Source organism: Colletes gigas, unplaced genomic scaffold, assembly GCF_013123115.1.
Source record: "Colletes gigas isolate AHSC1104 unplaced genomic scaffold, ASM1312311v1 Colletes_gigas_Sc00003, whole genome shotgun sequence".
Classification (NCBI taxonomy): Eukaryota; Metazoa; Arthropoda; class Insecta; order Hymenoptera; family Colletidae; genus Colletes; species Colletes gigas.
This window is the reverse complement of record NW_025106632.1, coordinates 2,515,469-2,538,275: the sequence shown is the minus strand read 5'-3', so window position 1 is coordinate 2,538,275 and position 22,807 is coordinate 2,515,469. Positions and strand designations below refer to the sequence as shown.

At 45.8% G+C, this 22,807-nt stretch overlaps 1 protein-coding gene across 3 annotated transcripts in view; it reads left to right on the top strand.

The window, feature by feature from the left end:
• Window positions 1-22,119, top strand: part of LOC122404704 (RB1-inducible coiled-coil protein 1) — a 67,168-nt gene extending 45,049 nt beyond the window's left edge. For 2 of the 3 annotated variants that reach the window (XM_043408901.1, XM_043408900.1), the window contains 7 exons: window positions 8,327-8,615; window positions 9,494-10,436; window positions 10,512-10,729; window positions 11,776-12,391; window positions 13,570-14,310; window positions 14,463-15,479; window positions 15,702-22,119. In XM_043408901.1, coding sequence (XP_043264836.1) covers window positions 8,327-8,615; window positions 9,494-10,436; window positions 10,512-10,729; window positions 11,776-12,391; window positions 13,570-14,310; window positions 14,463-15,479; window positions 15,702-15,815 — 3,938 coding nt within the window. In that variant the 3' untranslated portion in view covers window positions 15,816-22,119. The remainder of the gene's footprint in view (window positions 1-8,326; window positions 8,616-9,493; window positions 10,437-10,511; window positions 10,730-11,775; window positions 12,392-13,569; window positions 14,311-14,462; window positions 15,480-15,701) is intronic. The other variant, XM_043408902.1, reaches the window with a different exon arrangement.
• The last annotated feature ends 688 nt before the right edge of the window (window positions 22,120-22,807 follow it).

The window sequence follows — 22,807 nt, the reverse complement described above, 5'->3', positions numbered from 1 at the left end:
CGATTCAATCTTTGTTTAATAACGTACAATAGAACCTCGATTATTGCAGAAACTACCCCCGTTTGATTCCATGAGTAATTCTATGCAACAAAGTCCCACTGCTACCATATTTTTATTACCTATATTTTATAATTTTATATGTTTGCTACCACATTATATTAGGGGATATTACGAATATACAGTGTTCAGAAAACGTGTTAACTATTATTTCCACTGCAAACGGTGATCTTAATTTGGAAAAGCACAAATATTTTTAGTTTTAGACCACGGTGGTGCAAAGATATTTTCCACGAGACCATTTTGAAACCAGCAATCTTCTCGGATCGTAATGATGCGCATCAGCAAGCCCCAAGTAAGGCGACACCAAGAGACGCAGAGCGTCGCGATGATGTAGTTATCCGTCGAACACGATACTACTTCGTTCTACTCGTAAAGCCACGTCCCCACGCGTGCAACGAGAGTCGTGGAATACACTTAACTCGTCAGTCCAGGAAGATGAATTAAATCGTCTATGATATTTTTTATTAACTCCTTGATACTCGTATTATAGTCGTTTTTAACTATTTAGGCCGCTTACACATATATTTCATGATTCTTAAATAACAATTTCGCCTGACTAATTAAAAATAAACACTCGTTTATCCGTTACTCTTTGAATTATGAAATGCATATTTCACCGTGAATAAAATTTTCACCTCTGGTTTCGATTAATAGAAATTTAGTCGATTTTCTCATAATGAAATTTATGAGTAAATGAATTTACTGTAATTAGTTTATGATTTATCTATGCGTTAAGCAAGAAGCTGGATGTGGTGATATAAATTGCGTCGGGCTACGTTGCATGAAATCGGGGCTAAATGTATCTGCAATAATCGAGGTTGTACCGTGGTTCCCAAAAAGTAGACAATATCAAAGATAATATTGGTAAACTGATTACATCAGCTTGTGAAAGCTTCCGGAACGGTTAACGGTACATGAAAACGATGTTAAATACTGTAATTTGTCGCGTACTGTTTCTTATTTTATCGCATAGTCACTAATAACCTTGCACTCGATGTGACTTTAAATGCTATTAAAAAAAAGAAGGAGAAAAAGTTGTGGTTTATTTTCGGAGTATCTAGCTTATCTATTAAAGAATGTTAATATATTCTGATGTATCACGAATGTATATCATCCGGTTTCGACGTTTTCGTTTCTACGTGACAGCACTAATAAATTGACAGATTAAATTTATTAAATATCGCGAGACACGGTGAGAAGTGGACCTTTTCCAGTTAGTCGGTTCACATTCGCTCGATTACAGTTATATTTTAACGCTAGATTTACGGGTATTGGTCACACGTATATTTATTGATACGTTTCATGTTGACAATTACCTTAAAATACGATTTTTCTTTTAATTGGAATATGTATTCTTGCCATTGCATCAATCAAATTCAACGTAAGTTGTTAAAAAATAATATTTACGCGTTCTGGAATCAGACATCCGTCAAATTGACGACTTCCGTGAATCTCGTGTTAAGTAAATCGAGAAAAACACACTTTTCGTATATGTACATAGATTTTTCATCGAGAAAGCAATCACCGTATCATTATTATTCATTTATCAACGGGAAGACAAAACTTTTAGTAGTGTGGCGGCCAAGGCACCACATACGCCTTAGCCGTTCGAAGCCGCTACAATGTATGGTTGCACACGAGACGATGGTTGCACACGAGACGACCAGAGCCGCGTGAGCCGAAAAGCCGTTGTCGTCGTCTCTGACCGTCTTTTGTTTTTGAAGGCCTCTTGGTACGGTGGCGATGATCGTACCAGAGAGTCGAGCGTAACCCGCACCACGAGTCACGTCGTTGTACGACAGCAACAATAAAATTGTGCGGAACGGAACAGAGCGGAGTCATTATCTTCCCGATCCCACATTGGTGACCCCGACGTGATCTCGCCGCGCAAGTAAAGTTTTTTTTAAGAAAATTTGGACATTTTTTGTATACGGACAATATTAGTTAGTGTAGAGAAATAAGTGTATAGTGTTAAGGACATAAGAAAAGGACACGGTCTGACAAATAGTAAGCGCGGTGTGTGTGTGCGGTGAAACTATTTTTTTTTTGTGACTAAGACTGGTAAAATGACTGACCCTAACGTTAACGCAGGGACATCCGCGGGTGTGCCGTTGGCAGTTGATCGCGTCGCTGTACGGATACCCGAGTTTTGTCCGGGAGACCCGGAGATGTGGTTTTCAATGGTAGAGAGAAGTTTTGAGGTATCCAATGTAACGTCGGAGACCACGAAATTCGGGTACATTCTCGGCGCGTTAAGTGCGCGACACGCCGCGGAAGTAAGAGACATTATCATGAATCCCCCGGCCGCGGATCCGTACACGACGCTAAAAAATGAGTTCATTCGCCGGCTTAGTGCGTCGCAGGAACAGAAAACGCGGCGGTTATTGGAACACGAGGAAATCGGGGACAGAAAACCGTCTCAATTTCTTCGTCACCTGCGCGGATTGGCCGGTACGGCTTTTTCGGACGGTGTATTGCGGACGCTTTGGATGGGCCGACTACCTGCTAATATGCAGGTGATTTTAGCCACGCAGCGGGACACCCCGCTGGATAAGGTGGCAGAGTTGGCAGACGCTGTTGCGGATACGATGACACCGCGGGTACACGTCACGGAGGCCGCGATTACGGGCGTGTCTGCATCCTGCCAAATACCCCCGCCAGGCCCGAGCATCGAGGCCATGTTAAACATTAAGATGTCACAATTGGCTCTTTCCTTGAGGCAGGAAATTTCTGCCATCCGTGAATCCTTGGTGGACCAGGGGCAATCTTCCCGTCGCAGGTGGACCCACCGAAATCATCCAAACTCGCGCTACCGCAGACGATCTCTATCGCGATCGCGAGAGCGGCCCGCGGGAGGACAAATGGACCATCAAGGGAAATGCTGGTACCATTGGCGGTTCGGTCCGGCCGCGCAGAGGTGCGTTGCACCGTGCAATTGGAACGCCACGGATCAGGGAAACGACCTGGGGAGTCGTTGATGGCGGCCAGCGACACAAATCCAGCATCACGCCGCCTCTTCATCTTAGACAACAGCTCGAAGACGGAATTTTTAGTGGATACCGGGGCCGATTTGTGCGTTTTTCCGCGCCGCCTGCTAGGCGGATTGCGAGAAAGATCGGAGTACCAGCTGGCGGCGGCGAATGGGAGTGTAATTAACACCTACGGGACAGTGTCGTTAAACCTGCACCTCGGCCTACGACGGGATTTCGTGTGGCGATTCGTGGTTGCGGATGTTACAAAACCCATAATCGGGGTAGACTTTCTCGATCACTTCGATCTTATGGTGGACATCCGCAATCGTCGCCTCGTCGATCGGACAACGTCGTTAACGGTCCGCGGAACACGAGCCGAGGATGAGACGCCGTCGGTGAAGACAGTAGCAGGGACTACCGTTTACCACCAGCTCCTGATGCAGATGCCGGAACTTACACGGCCTAGCGGCACCCCGATGAGGACTACGCACCAAACGGTGCATTACATCGAGACAACCCCTGGACCACCCGTTTCCAGCAAGCCGCGGCGGCTTGCACCGGACCGGCTCAGGGCTGCCCAGAAGGAGTTCGACGCGATGGTGAAGATGGGCATCGCTTGTCCTTCGAAGAGCGCGTGGTCAGCACCCCTTCATATGGTTCCGAAGAAGGGCGAAGAAGCTTGGAGGCCTTGCGGTGACTATAGAGCGTTAAACGCACGGACAATTCCCGACCGATACCCCGTGCGTCACATTGAGGATTTTGCGCAACAACTGAGTGGCAAAAAGGTATTTTCCACAATAGATCTCGTCCGAGCTTATAATCAGATTCCGGTTGCGTCGGAAGACGTCGGAAAAACGGCCATTACAACGCCGTTCGGGCTTTTTGAATTCCCGTACATGTCGTTCGGGTTACGAAATGCCGCGCAAACATTTCAGCGCTTTATCGACGAAATTTTACGCGGTTTCGATTTTTGTTACGCGTATATAGACGACATTTTGGTCGCCTCAGAATCCCAAGCCGATCACCTGCGCCATTTAGAATTATTATTTAAACGATTAAAAGATTATGGCATTGTTGTTAATCCGAATAAATGCACGTTCGGACAGGAAGAAGTTAAATTTCTAGGCTATCGGGTAAATGAAAGCGGCACTCAACCTTTGCCCGGCAAGGTACAAGCCATAAAGTCATTTCCCCTTCCGAAAAACGCGAAGGATTTGAGGCAGTACTTGGGAATGCTTAATTTTTACCGCCGTTTTATCCCAGATGCCGCTCGCTTTCAAGCACCCTTGAACGACCTTCTAGCCGGCAATTTAAAGGGCAAGACCTCGATAGCCTGGACTTCGGAAGCGCGTCAGGCTTTTGAAAATACCAAAAATAGTTTAGCAAACGCAACCCTGCTTTCTCATCCTGCGGTCAACGCTCCATTGTCGGTTACCTGCGATGCTTCTGATTACACCGTAGGAGCTGTTTTACATCAGTGCGTCGGCAACGAACGACAACCATTAGCATTCTTTTCTAAGAAATTAGGATCTGCCGAAAAGAAGTATTCAGCTTACGACCGGGAACTACTTTCTATCTATTTAGCAATAAAACATTTCAAACATATGCTCGAAGGCAGACATTTCACGATTTTTACAGACCATAAACCCATAACTTTCGCTTTCAAACAGAAATTAGATAAATGCTCTCCTCGACAATTCCGATACCTAGATTACATTGCGCAATTCTCTACAGATATTCAACATATTTCCGGTAAAGACAACGTCGTTGCCGATGCACTGTCCAGAGTGGAAACGGTTAACCACTCGATTAATTTCGAAGAATTGGCAAAATCGCAAGCCCAGGATGAGGAGTTGCAGCGGTTGTTGAATAGCGAATCTAGCCTGCAATTACGCAAAGTCTCGTTGCCTGGCACGTCTTCCGAAATTTTTTGCGATATTTCGACTAAGAATGTAAGACCTTATGTCACCCCTCCTTTCCGACGTGCAGTTTTTAATATGTTACATGTATTATCACATCCAGGTATTAACGCGACGATCAAGCTCATAACGCAACGTTATGTTTGGCCGTCGATTAAAAGAGATGTTCGCACGTGGACACGTTGCTGTATACCGTGCCAAAGATCAAAAATTTCCCGTCATGTGACTGCACCATTGGCTACATTTGTTAAACCTTCTGCGCGATTCGAACACATTCATTTAGACATAGTAATTTTACCGGTGTCCGAAGGTTTCAGGTATTGTCTGACCTGTGTAGACAGATATACGCGGTGGCCGGAAGCCTTCCCCATGGTCGATCAGGAGGCCCAAACCGTAGCTCGAACCTTTTATGACGGTTGGGTAGCGCGGTTTGGTGCTCCCGTACGGATTACCACCGACCAGGGTAGGCAGTTCGAATCCAAATTATTTTTTGCGCTGAACAATTTAATTGGATCCACACGCCTTCGCACAACGGCGTATCACCCAGCGGCCAATGGGATGGTAGAGCGTTTTCACCGACAGCTCAAGTCGGCTATAAGGTGCCACGGATCCGACAGGTGGACAGAAATACTTCCGACGGTTCTACTCGGTATTCGTTCCGCCTGGAAAGAAGACCTCGGCGCTACCTCAGCGGAATTAGTTTATGGCGAGCCATTAAGATTACCGGGAGAGTTCTTGTCTTCGCATTCAGCGGAAGGCACAGAAAATGCTTCCGATTTTACTAATAGACTACGCAACCATTTTTCTAAATTGAGTCCCTCTAATGCATCACGCCATTCCGTTAATCGTACATTCGTTTTCAAAGATCTTAGCAGTTCAACACATGTTTTCATCCGAACAGATTCAGCCAAAACTATTTTACAACCCGCTTATGAAGGTCCATACGCCGTAGTGCGCCGAGGCGAAAAAACATTTACAATAAACATTAGAGGTAAGGAAATAAATATATCAATTGAAAGGCTAAAGCCTGCTTATATGCTAGCAGAAAACAGACCGGATCCCGTGAGCATAGAAAATCAGCCGGTCACACAAACAAACGTACCTGACAATGCGCCGGTTATACAGCAACGTGTTACGCGTTCAGGTAGACGCGTACGTTTTCCCGAGCGATATCAAATTACGCGGTAGTACTTAAGGCTTGCGCATTATTATAATAAGTATCATATACCATTTATTTGTATCCATCACTTTTATGTACTTTCATGTATTTTTAGGCATTACGTATTATATATTAAACTCCATGTAAATTCCTTTTTTTTTCAACTCTGTTCAAATACTGTAATGTAAATCTTAGTTAGGATAACGTATTTTATATAATAGAGTAAATGGTAGTGGTAATGTAGTCGGTCAATTTTTCGTAATTGTGCCAATTACTGGCAGGGGGGTAGTGTGGCGGCCAAGGCACCACATACGCCTTAGCCGTTCGAAGCCGCTACAATGTATGGTTGCACACGAGACGATGGTTGCACACGAGACGACCAGAGCCGCGTGAGCCGAAAAGCCGTTGTCGTCGTCTCTGACCGTCTTTTGTTTTTGAAGGCCTCTTGGTACGGTGGCGATGATCGTACCAGAGAGTCGAGCGTAACCCGCACCACGAGTCACGTCGTTGTACGACAGCAACAATAAAATTGTGCGGAACGGAACAGAGCGGAGTCATTATCTTCCCGATCCCACAGTAGATATTATCGTTTATAAAATTTGAATAACATTTTTAAATGTTGAAGCAAAGCGTGGGAGTTAAGCCCAGCCTCGAGCGAACAGGGAAAAAGAGCTGAGCATTAGCCGGTCTACTAGGCTCGTATCATATATCAGGGATATCGTGTACTCGGCTATCTCGGCTACCCTACCCATGAAATTTTCGTTCTTCAGGTATCCGAGCAAAGTCAATAATCCTAGCCCAGGGATGGGGGCATAGACTTGCAATCTTTTGAGGTTTCCAGCCTGACCTTTTGAATTATCCACTGCTGCATTTTCGTACACTTTGTCTATCCTCCATCTTCTTTTACGAATTACTCCAAAATAGAATTTAACTATTACTACGTTTAGAAAAAATATTAAAGCTGCGACTCAAAATTTGTCAAAGTGTACACAATTTAAGACGTTGAGTCGGTCCCCATTTTGTTTCGACAACCCCTGCTCCAATTATTCAAGATTTCGAGTATTTGAGAATCCCACCCTTCCCCTTAGAAATTATTTAAAACAGAAGATATTAAAGTTACAATTCTACGTTTATCAAAGAATACAACATTTAAGGGATCGAGTGGTTCCGCCATTTTGTTTCGACAACCCCTGCTCCAATTTCTCAAGACTTCGAGTATTTCAGAATCCCACCCTCTCCTTAGAAATTATTTAGAAGAGAAGATATTAAAGTTGCAATTCTACGTTTGTCAAAGAATACAAAAGTCAAGGAATCGTGTCGTCCTGTTGTTTTGTTTCGACAACCCCTGCTCCAATTTCTCAAGACTTCGAGTACTTGAGAATCCCATCCTCCTCTTAGAAATTATTTAAAACAGAAGATATTAAGTTGCAATTCTACGTTTGTCAAGGAATACAAAATTCAAGGGATCGAGTGGTTCCGCCATTTTGTTTCGACAACCCCTGCTCCAACTTCTCGAGATTCCTCCTCCTAGAAATAACTGTATCGAATCGAAAATATTGAAGTTTCTTCTGAAAGTTCGTTTCCCTGCAACGTGTCTGCTCCAATTTGTCGAAACGGTTGATAATTGCGTGCCGCACGCGCGAGAACGCGGCTTAAAGCGACACCGAGCACCGGTCGCGTTTCGCGAAGAACGCGTTTCGCGCTGGTTTCATTCGCCGGAGGCAATTGTCGCCCAACCAGGAAGCCTGGACGGCGTAACGCGCACCGCGGACGATCCTCGGATCCAGACTCTGACGTAAGGGCACTGAAACGGCGCGCGAGCCACGACGCGACCTTGGCTTTTCATCGCGTGCCAAGATTACGTTGGCGAACCTCTCGTCGATCAATTATATACGTACCTGTCGCGAACTGCCGAGACCATTCGATCGATGATGGAGTCGCATAGATTTTTCTATTCGGATCGAGAGCAGAAACGAAGATTCATAGGTTCGCCAACCCAACGAGGTCGAGGTTCGCCACTCGCGGTCACTTTGGGGGGGACATAAAAACATTGTTTCAAAGAATTCGAAATATGCAAATGTCCTATTAATATTAGTATTATCGATAATCCGGTTGAATCATCCAACTTGATCAAAGTAATGATCAGCGTAATAGGATATAATGGATATGGTTGGCCTTATCACCGTTAGTATTACTGTTGAAATTTTGCTCGACAGACGTCGATCTGCAGAGTCAAATCGATGCGTCGCTGGCGATGCCAGCCACTTACCAGACCCTCGTTGCCCGAGCTCAATTGGCCCAGCAGTGTTGCGCGTTGGCACGGGAGCAAACCAGGATCTGCGAGAGGCTGGTGCACGATCAACACCTCCAGCAACAGGGCTGGGCCGCCGTGGTGGCGAATCTGGAGGACATCACGCAGATGTTCCAGTCGCGGGCCGATCTTCTCCAACAGAGCTTCGCCGCCTACCTTTCGGAGAGACAGCAGCACCTGGAGCTGCTCGAGAAGTACGTACTCGAGTTCCCATCAATCTTCCCTGATCGTCGGTCTCTTCGATCCACTCCCGCTTTCCCAGACGACGGAATATTTTATGGAGTCGGTTGGGGGCAATTCCGCCCACCGACGCCGCGCGAAGACAACAGAGGCAAGGAGGGTCGCGTGCCTTCAGGCGCCATTTTACGTGGTCGTCGACTGGCGCTCTTACGATTAAACAAAATTTAATTTACCAGTTCAACGCCTCGTCGTTCGTAGAATTTTATTTACATCGGTTTCTTCTACACAAAATTCGCGATAATAAATAAGCCTAGTCGCGATTTTGGATTTACATATATTTTTGTTGCAAATTTATTATAGTAAATAGATTCGAATTCGTAACGAAGGCGAAAATTTACTATCCGTCGAAGTACAATTGAAAGTAAAATTAGTCGCCAGGTCTAATTAGAGTTAACGATATCGTACTATTTGCATAATTGCTGGTTGGTATCGAGGTTCAGCCTCGGCGGTACTTTATACAAAGTACGATCTGTTTAACGTTCGAATAAAGAATGCAATTAAATAGCGTTTCGGTCGATTACTCATTCCGTACATTGTCGCTTTTCCAATGAATTCTATAGATCATACGTATAACTCGACGTTGAATATAATTTCTAAGGAAGCCAGTACAATTATGGTAATAGTGGAACAAAGCTTTTACAAATTGTATGTAATAACACAGTAACCTAGCGATTAACTTAGAATTGTGGGGTCCCATCGCCTCCGGTACTTGCCACCAGAGGGACGATCGACCAACTCCCAATATCTCAGCGTCTAACAGGACCCCACAAAATAGTTTGATTATCCTCGTGAAACTGTGCCATTTTAACATTCGCGTGTCCTTTCGTTCAAGTTTCAACGCTGATCTGGGCATGCTCGCGAAGATTCCGATCCTGCCAGCGTTACGCGCTCAAGCGGAGGGCCTCTTGAGCCCGGACGACCAACCGAGTCAATCCGAGAAGGATTCGGAGGGCAGGGAGGAGGTTCTGAGCTTGCTTCGATGGATCTCGGCGAAGGACAATCAGAGCAGCCTGGAGCAGGTGGCGGAGCAGTGTTCACGGGGTCTGGAGCAGTTCGACGAGAAGATGATGGAGGCACTGAAGGTCGAGGTGAACGCGACGATAGATCACGCGAACAAGCAGGACATGAAGGAGATCAAGGGCCTCGGTGAACGGTTGTTCGCGCTGGAGCAACTGATGGTGCAGACCAAGAAGCTCGTTCACGAGCAGGGGGAGTTGGCCCAGAGTTTCCACAAGAATCAAAGTCGAGCGAACAACTTGGGGGACGCGAGCGTGCTGCCCGATCTCTGCACGTCCCACAGACACCAGCTGATCGTGATGCTGCAGAATCACAATCAGCTGCGCGACATACGTCGCAGGTGCACCAAGGCGAAGGAGGAGCTATCCGTGAACATCTACCATCGGCTGAAGTGGATAATGTACGTGGAGAACAAGATGATGGAGATAAACGGGAAGCTCGTCATGTACCACGAAAGTCTGAAGCGTCTGAGAAGGCACCTCGAGGTGCTCCAGCAGATCCATCTCGCGCCGCAGATGTACATGAACGCGGTGGCGGAGGTCGTGCGAAGGCGCACCTTCTCCCAGGCTTTCCTCGTTTGGGCGAGCAACCTGGCCTGCCAACTGCTCACCGTTCACAGCGAGGAGCTCGCCCGTCGAAGGGAGTTCCAGAGCAAATTCGACGGACACTTCTTGAACTCGCTGTTCCCCGGCCTCGAGGACACGCCGCCACCTTTCGCGACCCAAGCACCGTCCGTTTTCGACGGTGGATTGCCAAAGGTACGCTCGGTTCTGTCGGAGAACAGAGAGTCCCTCGGGAAACCCGTTCACGCGATTTGTGTTTCTCTGTTCCAGTTGACGACGGACGACATGGAGTCCCTGAAATCCCAGCTGCCCGATTTGGCGCTCACCGTCTCGTCTCCGGATTTGAACAGCATCACGCAGTTCTTTTTGTCCAAGAGCCTCACCGAGGCCAGCACAGATGGAAACAAGGAGAAAGATAGTACTTCCATGCGCGTTGACGCAGCTGCCAAGGAACAGGGACGAACAAGAGGTCCAATGTCGTCCGACAGGTACTATCAAGCTTAGTGGAAACGTAGTCTCGCTTCTACGAGACGTTTCTATGTTTTTATCTGGTGTAATGCGTGGAAGGAATATACTGCGATACTCTTTGAGTGGAATAGCTCGTTACTCATTAAAGCATAGATTCAGAACTTTTCTTCTCGTTAAAGAAATTCATTCTCAAGATTAGATGTTAAAAAAAAGATCTATGACATATTGTGGGTAGTTTCCAAGTCTCCAAAGACAAAGTTTCGTTTTCGTGGTCAATTTAAGGGGTTTGGTCTAACAATCAACGTGTTAAGAGTGGTAAGTTTTAGAAGCACCCCAAGGTTTATTAGGACGGTTTAGAAGCACCCCAATCATTCTCAATACAAATTTGATCTCTTGCCTTGGCGAGGTAATTTTAACTCCGTTCAGAACATCTGTTGGGGGTAAATGGCAGCAAGACTGTAACATTTGCACGTGACGAACAGAAACGTAGGAGTTACGTGACAGTGAAACAACTTCTAGGGTCTGAATCTGTTTCTAAATCGATCGCGTGTTGCCAAAATATTCTCAGCAGGTGTTCTTTAGAAATAGAGTCGTTCGTATTATAAACACAATCTTTGAAATTGTCTTAAGCAACGTGACATTTTTGGCATGCTAGTAAAGTCATGTCATTGATTTGCCATTAACATTTATGGGAAATTTTAATTCTCAGGGAGCTAGAAAATGCATTTAATATGTGAAAATATAAGAAATAAATAAGATACGAATTATTATATTTAGGGGTTGAGTGAACCTAATACAAAGCTCCCATTTCATTAATTCTATTGTATTTGCATAAAGATCCCTAGTCTAGCCATTACTATTAACTATGTCGCGAATTTGGAAAGGCGATGAATCATTATATCAGTAGCTTGTCGTCACCAAAGGGGAGGCTTTTATTTTAAAATTTGATTATGCATTAAAAATTAATTCTTCCAAGGGCTTGCCACGAGAGCATCTTATTATATTCCTTTTGAGCCAATACGCGAATAGTTGTCTCGGCGATTAAACGCGTGCTCTGTGACTTTAGGGGTGGTTTCGAGTCGGAGACGGACACGGAAGAGTTCGAGAAGATCGGCCAGGCCGCCACGGACTCGAAACCAGAGTCGTTCGACGGCACGAAAGAAATGCGCCAGAAGCAAATGGAGGTTGGTGCCTCGCGAAGCGTGTCCCCTGCTTCCTCGACCTCAACTAACGTGTCCTCGCTAAATTCGAAAGTCGCGGACCTGACGAACCGGTCATCCTCCTCTAGCGAGCCCGGATCCTTCCATTTCCCCAGTTTGTCCATCAGCGAGCGTCCGGCTCAGCTGAGTCCGCTCACCGAGTGCGCCGAGAACGGCGAGTCGAGCTGTTTGCTTCACCGCGGCACGAACGGTCTTCCCAAATATTGCGACCTGCCATCCACCTCGATGCCCGAGGAACCGATATCCCTAAGTCCGAATCCTTCCTCCTTGACACGACCTGTGATGTGCGACGGCCAGCAGCAACAACGCCACCAGTCCAGCAGTGGCGGTAGCAGCCCCTCCGTCGGAGTAGGCGCTACCGACTTCATGGGTACTGAGTATTACATGGACGAGTCTCTGCCGAGCAGTCTCAGCGAGCATCCCGTCGACGGCCAACATCAGGCTATCGTTTCCCTTCTCCAGGTACTGGACGACTTACAGCTCGCTAACAGACCTCGTAGTCGTAGCCGTAAACGTTCCACTACCGTTGATGTCCTCTCGATGGTCTACACACTGTTTGCTTACCTTCTCGATCTACTTCCCCCCACCCCTACGTTGATTCGTATTCTATCGCCTATCGGTTACCTGCGGTATCACACTTTCATTCTCCTGCATCCCTCGTACCACGGAGAGACGACTCGATGGCTCGACTCGATTCCAAAGGACACCAACAAAACTGAAACAGAGTAGAATACTACTATGCAACCGCGAGAAGTTGGCTAACGGGGTGGTACAGGGGACAAGGGGAGTGATTCGGTAGCTAGAGTGGGGGATCCAACATTCGTTTCACTTTCCATCTTCTCGCGGACGCACAGTATTAAATAGCCTGACTGCTACGAACACAAGAGTTCTCTGGTCCTAATTAGACCTACGCTAGACCTACCCTTATAGCTAGCCATCGAGTCGTCCCTCTACGGTTGCCCAACGTTTACGCGTCGCTTGCCGCGATTTATCTCCGTTTATCTCTCCCTTCTCTGTGATTTCTAGGTACTTTCGTTGTCATTGTCTTTACATTCGCTACCCAAAAGCTATTAGCGCTGACACAATGCAAGTAAATCCCGAGACGCCCGGTATGTATCTCTTGCCTGCCGTCTACGGTCGTTGTCCCGTTGTGCCTGCTGTGTTTTTTCAAATAGTGCTTGGGTGTCTGTTTATTTGTAGCCGCATTTTACCCGCTCGTACGCCGTCTGTGAGTGCGTCCGTTTTAATTTTTGTTTACAGGATAGCTGCCGTCGCACTCGTTTCCTGAATTCCCCTCGAACCCGACAAAGTATATCTCTCGTGACACTCGTTGACGTGTACGCTTTTTCAGAATATATATATATATATATACCGACTATCGAATGAGATTGTTCACCACCCGGACTTGACTGTTCACGTGTCGATGCAAACCACAAACACGACATTATATCATTAACATTGGACATTTTTTTGGGTACCTTGATCAGATTTCTCCCACGCTCCTAATATCAGATTCTTTCTCGTCAGACCCGAAACAACTTATCACCGATCATAAATAGTAGACATATAGCTCAGATGAGGGGGGGGGTGGTTTCGTTCACCAGTACTTATCACGATCTCTGTGACGATCGGCGTTTCAGGAGAATCTTGACAACACTTGCGAGGAAGTCGAGAGGCTCCGTTCCATTCTGAAGACGATGAAAGCTGTCGTCTGCGAGGCGCTGACCTCGATCCGCCAGGAACTCGCTGTTCTGAGAGATCGATCCGGCGAGGACAAGAACGATCTGTCGGAGATGACCCAACGCGTACACGAGGCCTTGTCGTTGTACTCGCGCGAGTGCGATCGTCGTCTTCGTGAACGCGAACAGGAGCTCACGGTGGACCACGAGCTCGAGATGTCCGACATGAAGAAACTGATACAGGGCCGGGAGGAGGAGATCTGCACGTTGAAGCGTAGCCTGCTGGAGAAGGAGACAGAGCTGGCTGACCACGAGCGTCTGATCGCCACCATGCGTCAGAAACTGGAGGCGGAGCAAGCAGAGATGAGGAACTTCCAGACGCGTTTGCATCGTCAGCTGGAGGACGTGCTGGAAGAGGCGCGTGGCGAGAAACAGGCCGCGGTCGACAAGGCGAACGACGAGAATTTCGTGGAGATCGTGTCTCTGAACAAGTCCGTCATTCAGTGCCAGAAACGGATCGAAGAGCTCGAGGAGAGTTTGGACACGGCTCGCAGCGACCAGGACAGAATCGTCAAGGAGGTCACCAACAAGCTGGAGATGGAATACAAGGCTGAGCTGGAGACCCTCAAGAACCGGTTGAAGCCGATGGCTGCGTCCACCATGGAGACCAGCTCCACCGACTCCAGACTCGAGAAGATCGAAGTAAGCATATTAGTTTATACTGGGGGGGCGTCAGTCTTCTTTTTCCGAAGGATGGAATGAAAATTGTTAAATTCGATGATGAAAAAATTGTGTTGTTTCATCCTTTTGAAAAAGAGGGACAGGCTCAGACTGACGTTGTTCCTGTTTTTCAGAGACAGAATGCCATCGAGCTGGCCAGCCAGTTGCTGTCCCAGACGAACGAGGACCTCAAACTGGAGCATCCCGTCGCGATGCATTCGACCATGGACAAAGAAAGATCAGATTGCGTCGTGAAGCTGGATCTCGAGTTGCAGTTGGCCAGACAGGTGGTCGTCGAGAAGGACCGCGAGGTGGAGATGTACAAAATGAGAGAGGTCGCGCTCGCCGAAGAATGCAAACGTTACAAGAACATGGTGAGGCGGTTGACCGGATTCGAGAACATGAAGAACATCTCGACCGAGCCTGGATTGTACCAGGAGTCCAGCGACGAGGGATTAGAAATCAGTCAGAGCAGCCAGGACGAAGGGTTGAAGAATCTGGAGCCTAAGAAGGAGGAGATCGAGGTGTCGGAGTCGAAGAAAGTTCGGCTGGAGAAGAGCAACGATGCTAGTAGCCTGTTCAAGAAGCTCGAGATCCTCGAGAATGACAACAAGAGGTTGAACGCAGAGTTGCAGTTGCTTCGTGAGAGCAAGGAGTCGTCGGAGGCGAAGGTGGAGGCTCTGAAATCGGAGAAACTCCGTTCGGAGATCGAGCTGTTCACGGAAAGGCCCAGGAAGAATTTCGCTGCTCCCAAGTCGTTGATCTCCTCGGTCAGTCGCGAGAAAGAAATGAACGCTTCCGTCGCCGTGGTCCCGTGGAGGGACGAGTCGCTCAGCCCGGAGCCCAATCGGCCCTGTAGCTGCAAGACTTGCTTCTTCTCGCGCGGCCAAAAGAAGATGAAGAAACTAGCGTCGAAGCTGGCGGCGGAGGGTCGCATCACGGCGGTCAGCTGCAACCCGGGCGACATCGTGTTCGTGTTCTGGGATCCGATACACGGCAACTACACGCTGTATCAGGAGTCGTCGACCTTCTATTTCCTCACCTCGGACTGCTTTGCTGAACTGGACCTGGGCTTGAATCCCGACGGGACACCGAAAAGTATTCAGACCATCGCGAAGGTTGTCGACAAGGAGTTCTGTCATGCTAGGAGGGTAAGATTCGCGTCAGGTTTCGAGTCCATGTTGTCGAAAGCTTCTCCACGCAGACTGTGTCCTTTTTTTAAATATAATAATTACCAAAGATATTCCAGAGTATCTCTAACCGATCAGCCGATCGATGATGCAATCGAGTGTTTTCCAAAAGGATACAGTCTACAAATGGAGGTTCCTCATATTCATAGCGACATATTTGTGATCGATCGTTTATCTTTTCAGTCGGAGAACCGGTACAACGTGCCACGCGGCACCAAGTTCTATCAGGTGCGCGTGAAGGCGGTGAGCAATAGCGCGGATCTGTTTGCGAGCAGTCAGCAGCAGCAGCAACAGTAATCCTGCGGTCAGAAGGAGAACCCTTTGATTCTTGCCTGATTAGAAGCCCTGTAAATCCAGGGATCCGCGTCCAAAGGACGAGCCGCGCTCTGCCTTTGCGGTGCGCGGCTCGTTCGAGCGATGCGGATCCCCAGCTTATTAACGACGTCGTCGCGACCATCCGGAAACCCTCGGATCAAGGCCAAAACCTGCCGGAGCCTGTAGACGCATCCTTAATGTCGGCGAGCAGGAGAACGAAGGTCCAAGGTAATGGCGCGCTCGGTTTCGGGCGACACAAAACAAGCGATCAGACGATCAGAAGGATGCGCTGGCGTTTCATTGTGATATAAATAATTTTTAACAAAAGAAAAAGGAAAAAAAATAACGAGTGAAACATAATTGCCGAATGCTGTGGTTAGCTGTGACGTGTAACGACATTTGTATTCCTTCTTCATATATATATATATATATTTTTTTTTTCTTTTTTTTTTGGTCCACGCGAGAGCATGCGAGAGTGCGAGAAGTGAGAGAAAGTGAGAGAGAGAAAGGTAAAGAGAGAAAGAGCGGCAGCGAAAGAGAAACGCGCGATCCCCGAATATAATTATTAACAACATCGTCGGATGACTATTTCTTCGTGTTAATTCGACAGACCGCGTACATGAACGACAAAGAGAGGGAGACAGGTGTTTTTTCACTTTAATTTCGGACACGGGAGCGGAACTTCCATGTTCCGTGATTCGAAGCTATCGATTATTAATTATTAATTATTATTAAATATTATTATTATTATTATATTTGCACTGTGTGAAAAAAAGATAACGAAGAAGATGAAAAAAATCATATAGTAGAGTAAGTTTTACAAAAGAAACCAGCAAACATATATAGAAAAAGTAAAAGTAATGGCGGTAACAAGAACCACGGATGCTTTGTGTATGCAGAGTATATATTATATATGTGATATATAATATATATAATTATATACATATACGCGTGTATACCGTTGTACGAAAGGCGTTCAATATTCACGTACGAAACAAAAAGGATATCATACATAGGTCCTAAGGTGCAGCTAAGATTTTGTAAAACGAAGTATCTCGTAACCGTGTTGTGCAATCCTCGAGACACATATCTTCGAACACGTTAGGGGGAGTCTTTTTATTTAAAAAAAAAAGAAACGAGAGCCCCGTCTCTCGGTCGACCATTTATTTCTTTTCTGACGATTTCGTTTCGGGGGCCTCGTAGTCGACGCAGATCGTCCTCGAACCCCCGTTGTCCTGCGCGCTGAAACTTCGCTCCAAGATGGCGGACGCGAATCGCAGGATCGCGTGGCCGCTCGTTAGACGTGTTCGCCTCGAAGCGCGACGAGAAAGCTTACCGACGAAAGATTTCGCGATCTTTCGAGCCCCGTCGACGAACCGGTGCGAGGCAGAATCTTCGTAGGATGAATTTTATAAGTATATGCGTACACACATACATCACACACACATCACCTAACACATTATTTTCCATCTGTGTCGAAAAAAATAATCGCGTTCAGCGAGATGAGCGTAACCGAGAGACACGCACCGATTAGCTTCCTCGCGACAAATTTGCTCGTAAGGTCTTTTTGATAATCGATTCTGTACCGTTTACGTACACATCACTGAATTATTCGTTTCTGCGCGACAGTTAAGCACTCATAGTATCGTACAATAGCTGTGATCGTTAGGCTCGACGTTTTCACTTCTACGTAGTCGTTAGTTAATCTTAATTCCTGGGTGTGGCGAGCCGGCTGCTCGAGGTCCGCTCGAAACGAATCCCCCGTGCATCGTTTCGTTTACGACCAGAGAAGGGTCAGAGACGAGACGATCGTCGAGCGGATCGCGAGTATCGGTTACGTCGGACCCGATTTCGAGTTCGAGCGAAACCGCCGTCGTTCAAGGCGGTTCTCGCCGAAAGATGCTGATAAGTAAGATAAAGACGAAGCAAATATCGTTTTGGTAGATTGTAGCTCGAGCTTGTCGAGAAAACGACGCACCCGCTTCTGACATAGCGCAAAAGTAGCTCGTTTTAACGATTCCTCTTTCTTCTACAGTTCGAACGATGGCACCCGCGTACACACGCACTCGCGCACGGATTTAGCACGAATTCACACGCACGCGACCCACGGTTCCTATTAGTAAAATTTTTCTTGGCGGTTCCAAGGGTCCCGAAGCCGACGTTCGATGGACGAAGAAACCACCGTCCACGTTTCCGCGTTTCAGGGGTTGTTTCGCGATCGGTACTTGGACCCTCGAGGCACGTCGAACGAGCATTTAACTGCAACGTCGTTAGACGGTCACTCGACGCAGCAGCTTATGCTCGAGCACGGTGCCTCGAGGTTCTCTTACAGCTAGGGAAACGACGCGAGCGCGGTATCGAGCGACGAGAGACACTTTGGGGATGAAATTGTTTACCGAGATCGTTTGGAAGTTCGCAGACAAGGCTGGTGATCGTATCCGTCTGTTAGAAATGTTTATTTAATATGTTTCTGAGAGTGTTGGAGTGATCTGTTGGAACGAGCGTTAGCATTACGAAGAAAAGTAATGATTTAATATATTACTATACAAGTACTTACAGTATATATATATATATATAGTTATATATATATTGTGTAAATTCTAAACGGGGATAATCGGAGATGTAAACGGTGGTGAAATATTTAAAGAGCACTCCAATGGTCTGATAATTGTGTAATCGGTATAACGTGAACGTTGGAGCGATCGGTCGATAGACGTTTACCGATGTATCGCGATTAAGATGATGACGCGTGTACTTCGTGAATTGTAAACGTCGATACTCGTAAGAGTATAGAAACAGTATATAATATACCGAACGCTTCGACGTGTGATTATCGTCGGATGTTTAATTAGTAACGAGGATGTTGGAGCGATCTTTTTCCTAAGAGATGTGATATATCGCTGTAAGAAGGAGTAATGTACGTACTTTTAGTAAACTTTAAATATCGAGGTTCGTAAGTTTGAGGGATCAGATCAAAATGTACAGAACACTCTAACAGTAGAGCATTGTAAAACCGATTATTTGATCAATAACGAGCATTATCTGTTGATGTTTCGATGTATCGCTAATGTGTCCGAACGTGATGAGGAAAAAAAAGAAGAAAAATGGTGAAGAGCATCGACGGATGATTGGGACTCTGTGGACCATTACGATTTAAACTTTGCTATTCAATGTTTATAAAAGACTTTGCAACCATGATCTTTTCTTAATTTTTGCTATCCATTTGATGGTTGTAAAGTTGACTTACATTCCATTGGAAGGCGGATTTTATACAAGCTATAGTTTTTATACTAATCTCTATAGAAATCTTGGTCTCGAAGCAATTTCATCCTTGGGGTCGAGTCTTCTCGAGGCATCGAGCAAATACGACGAACGATCGCGTCATTTTTCTCCCGTAAGGAGAGTCGACGATGAGAATGAATGATTTTTGTACGGTGTGTGTGCAAAATATTGAAAACGATAAGTGACAAAGCACATGCTTATACTCGGTTATCTTTTACATTCTCGAGTTCTACTAATTGTACCACGTAAACGCGATGAGAAACTATCTACGTTCACTTTGGGATCCATGAATGGAAAATTGTATTTAAATTAGAGAGGGAAAAGAAAGAACAGAGCACTATTATCTCTAACTACGAATGCAGTTAAGAATTTTTAAATACTGAGATATCAAATTAATGGAAGAAAAAATTAATAGTCGATTAACGAAGTAAAGATTAAAAGAGAAGACATAGTAGACACTATCATTTTTGTTGTTGGCGAATCGATGAAAACGTATCGTGAACATCATGACTCGGAATGTTCACCAAGGTGATAACATTAGCTGCATTTTGTGTATAGAACCCTGTTTGCATATCATTTACCGGGCATTATGACGAAATCAACGAGCTACAACGAAACGATCCTCGAATAACATCAAGTACGAAAATTTACATCGACGAACGTGTAAGGTTCTGAATGAATACCAATAGTTTCAATAGTGTCTTTTTAGAATATAACGAGTGCAAAGGTTATTCGAGGCTCGTATCGTTATAGCCCAATGATTTTTGAAAACGTATTAACAATGAGATGCATAACAAATCTTGCGTTATCGCGTTGAAGGAACTTCTGAATTGATCTACCGGCAACAAAAATGAAGAATTCATACCGATAGCGACGAAACAGAAAAAAAAAGATAGTCTCGAGCAGCTAAAATACTAGACGATCTAAGTTTAATTTTTTCTAAGACACTGGAAAAGTACACATTTAGTTTTCAGTTTATTTTCAATATAAAAACAAGATTACTTATTTTATTTTATTTTAGATAATTCCTCCCTGAAGAGGTTAAACCACCAGTCTTCGACCATTTTAAGCTCACGACACGATTTAAACGAACACTTTCCGAACTTGGAGTACAATTTTGATCTTGAATAATTATAGTAAGAGTTTTAAAAAAATATAATAAGTATTTAACGAGTAAGAACGTTTATTGCTGGTACTTGGTTATCCAATGGTTTGTTTATACTTATCGTCTCCAACATTTTGCACTCGGTGAGGCTGCGTGATGCGCGAAACACGAGCGTCGAAAGAACAAACGCGATGGACACGATGTATATCGATGTCCTTCCGGTTCCCCTTGGAATCCCCGCAGCGAGCGACAGCGTTTCTTTTCCCATCTTCACTCCAAGAGTACTCGGGATCCACGCTCTCGTCGTGGCCGAGGAGCTTGTGCGCCTGGTTGGTTGGCAAGTAGAATCAAAACCGACGGACTGCTTACGGATGAAACGCGATCGTGAATTCCGTTCGATCCGTCGGCCCGGTAAACGAATTCCTAGTTTCCCCCGTTCGTCCGGTTTTGGGTGATGTACACTTACGAATCCGAATATCAAAGCAACGTGCCTGCAACGTAATAGCTGCGTTACTTATCGAGAATGGCTTCCGTAGGCCGAGAAACAACGAGTCGCGCGTCCGATCGAGAGATCACATCGATCCGCGTAACGCCCGTTTCAGGGATCTCGCGGAGCGTTCGACGAACGGAACGGCGCGCGAAACGAAACGAAAACGATTCCCGTGGACGTACCATACCCCGCCGCGTTGCAAGATGGCCGCGACGGAGCGCGTCGGAGCCGCCACCTCAGAAAACGAAGAGCGGACATTCGCGAAACGAGCAGTCGGATTCGAACGGACAGAGGAACACCGACGACGCGAACGCTGAAGAAAGAGAACCGGAAGAGGATAGGAGCCGCGTTTTTATATTCCTAGCGATTCTCGCGACGTCGATCGAACCGCGATTTGATGTCCCCCTTTTTTACCTAGACGCCTAAAACGAGAAAAAAAAAACGTATGAAATTGTAACGTAGCGACGATAGTGATTTGTTTTAAGCGTGACTCGTATAGGAGAAGTGTAATTCGATTGTAGTAGAATACTCTTCTTTTTTTTTTTTATCGACCAAAATTAATACGCTTAGGAAGGTTTCTACCGTAAATCGTTGTTTGCGCGCGGAAAGAGAGTCTTTCGGATGTCGTTTACTTTTAGGCTTCTCGAGACGGGCCCGCAACGGCGTACCGTTTATTTTTTCACTCGCACGAGGAACATTACACAGCCGTTTCGTTGGATAACGATTACTGTTATACGATCGATCCGACATAACCCTCTACCTTAGGACAATTGAATCTCGCGACGGTGTTAGAAATTCGTTCGATGGATAAACAATTCTCCTGGGGAACAAAATGCAAAATGCACATGCAGCGAGTCGCTTGTAGCTCCGAGTTGTGTGGCAGGTTCGCACGAACGCAGGAATTCGCTGGCAAACGTGATCCGCGAACGCGGGATTCGCTGCACGGGACGGTTCAACGAGCCATCCGATTAGACGTTGCTCATCGAATTCGACTAGCTGGCCCAATAGTAACCCCTTCGAAGGGCACTCGTAGAAGTTGCTCCCGCGCTCTCTTTTTTCTTGGCAGCTGTTCACGCGAACGGTACGAAAGCGTTTTATAGGCGCGTGCACGACTCGTTTGATCGTCCAGCGATCGCGCGCGAGCGGATTCGCAACCGTTTTCGTTTCTCGTCTACCTTCGAGTCCGCCGCTCGAGGGAAACCAAGACTCGATGGCAGAATCGCAAAAAAACGAAATGAAATACCTAATAAATAAAAAAAAAAAAAACTAATGAAAAAATGAAGAAAAAGAATATCGCGCATGTAACCCGAGAAAGTGTAACGCAAATAGGTGTATGATAATATTACATTAACGTACATACAATTGTGATCGTGAGTGTATCTGTTACGAATAAATAAATTACGAATAAACCACGTGACTTTTTTCCAAGCTAACTTTCGACTCGAGTACTTTTGACTCCAACCCCTCTTCGCAGCAACTCAATGAACGTACGACGGTTCGTTTAACAAAAGATCGTTTATTTACTTAATTCTAGTAACAATCCGGAGTTCGATTTCAACAAAAAAGGATCTTCACCGGACGCGCATGTAAGACACGGTTTCCGGTCTCGTCTTACAACTGCGTCGCGGGCTCTTCGATTTCTCATTTAATTCGTAAGGATCTTGACAGCGTTTGAAAAAATTTTGTTATTTACATGATTCGACTCGCCGAGCTTTTACAAAGATCAAAATTATAGTCAACGCTAGGACTGGAGGAGGATAATTATATTTTTCTGTGTTTGAATACAATTCGAATGTGAAATAGAAATCATGTTCTTTAATTTCATTGTGCTTAAAAAACTCTATTTTATAAAGTTTGCTCGTAGCATTCGGACAGTCCTAGCCCTAATTAACGTCAGTCTAGACGTCGAGATTTCAATGGAGAAACGAAGAGAAAGATATTAGTTTAAAATAGGAAGAGAAGAACAATCATTCCCTGTTCTTTGATGTCTAAGAACGCCTCTCGTACAGGACATTTATTTCTGTTTTAGATAACATAAAGCAGTTTCATTCTCTTTGACCCGAAACATGTCAAAATGGCGAACGAATATTTAATTCG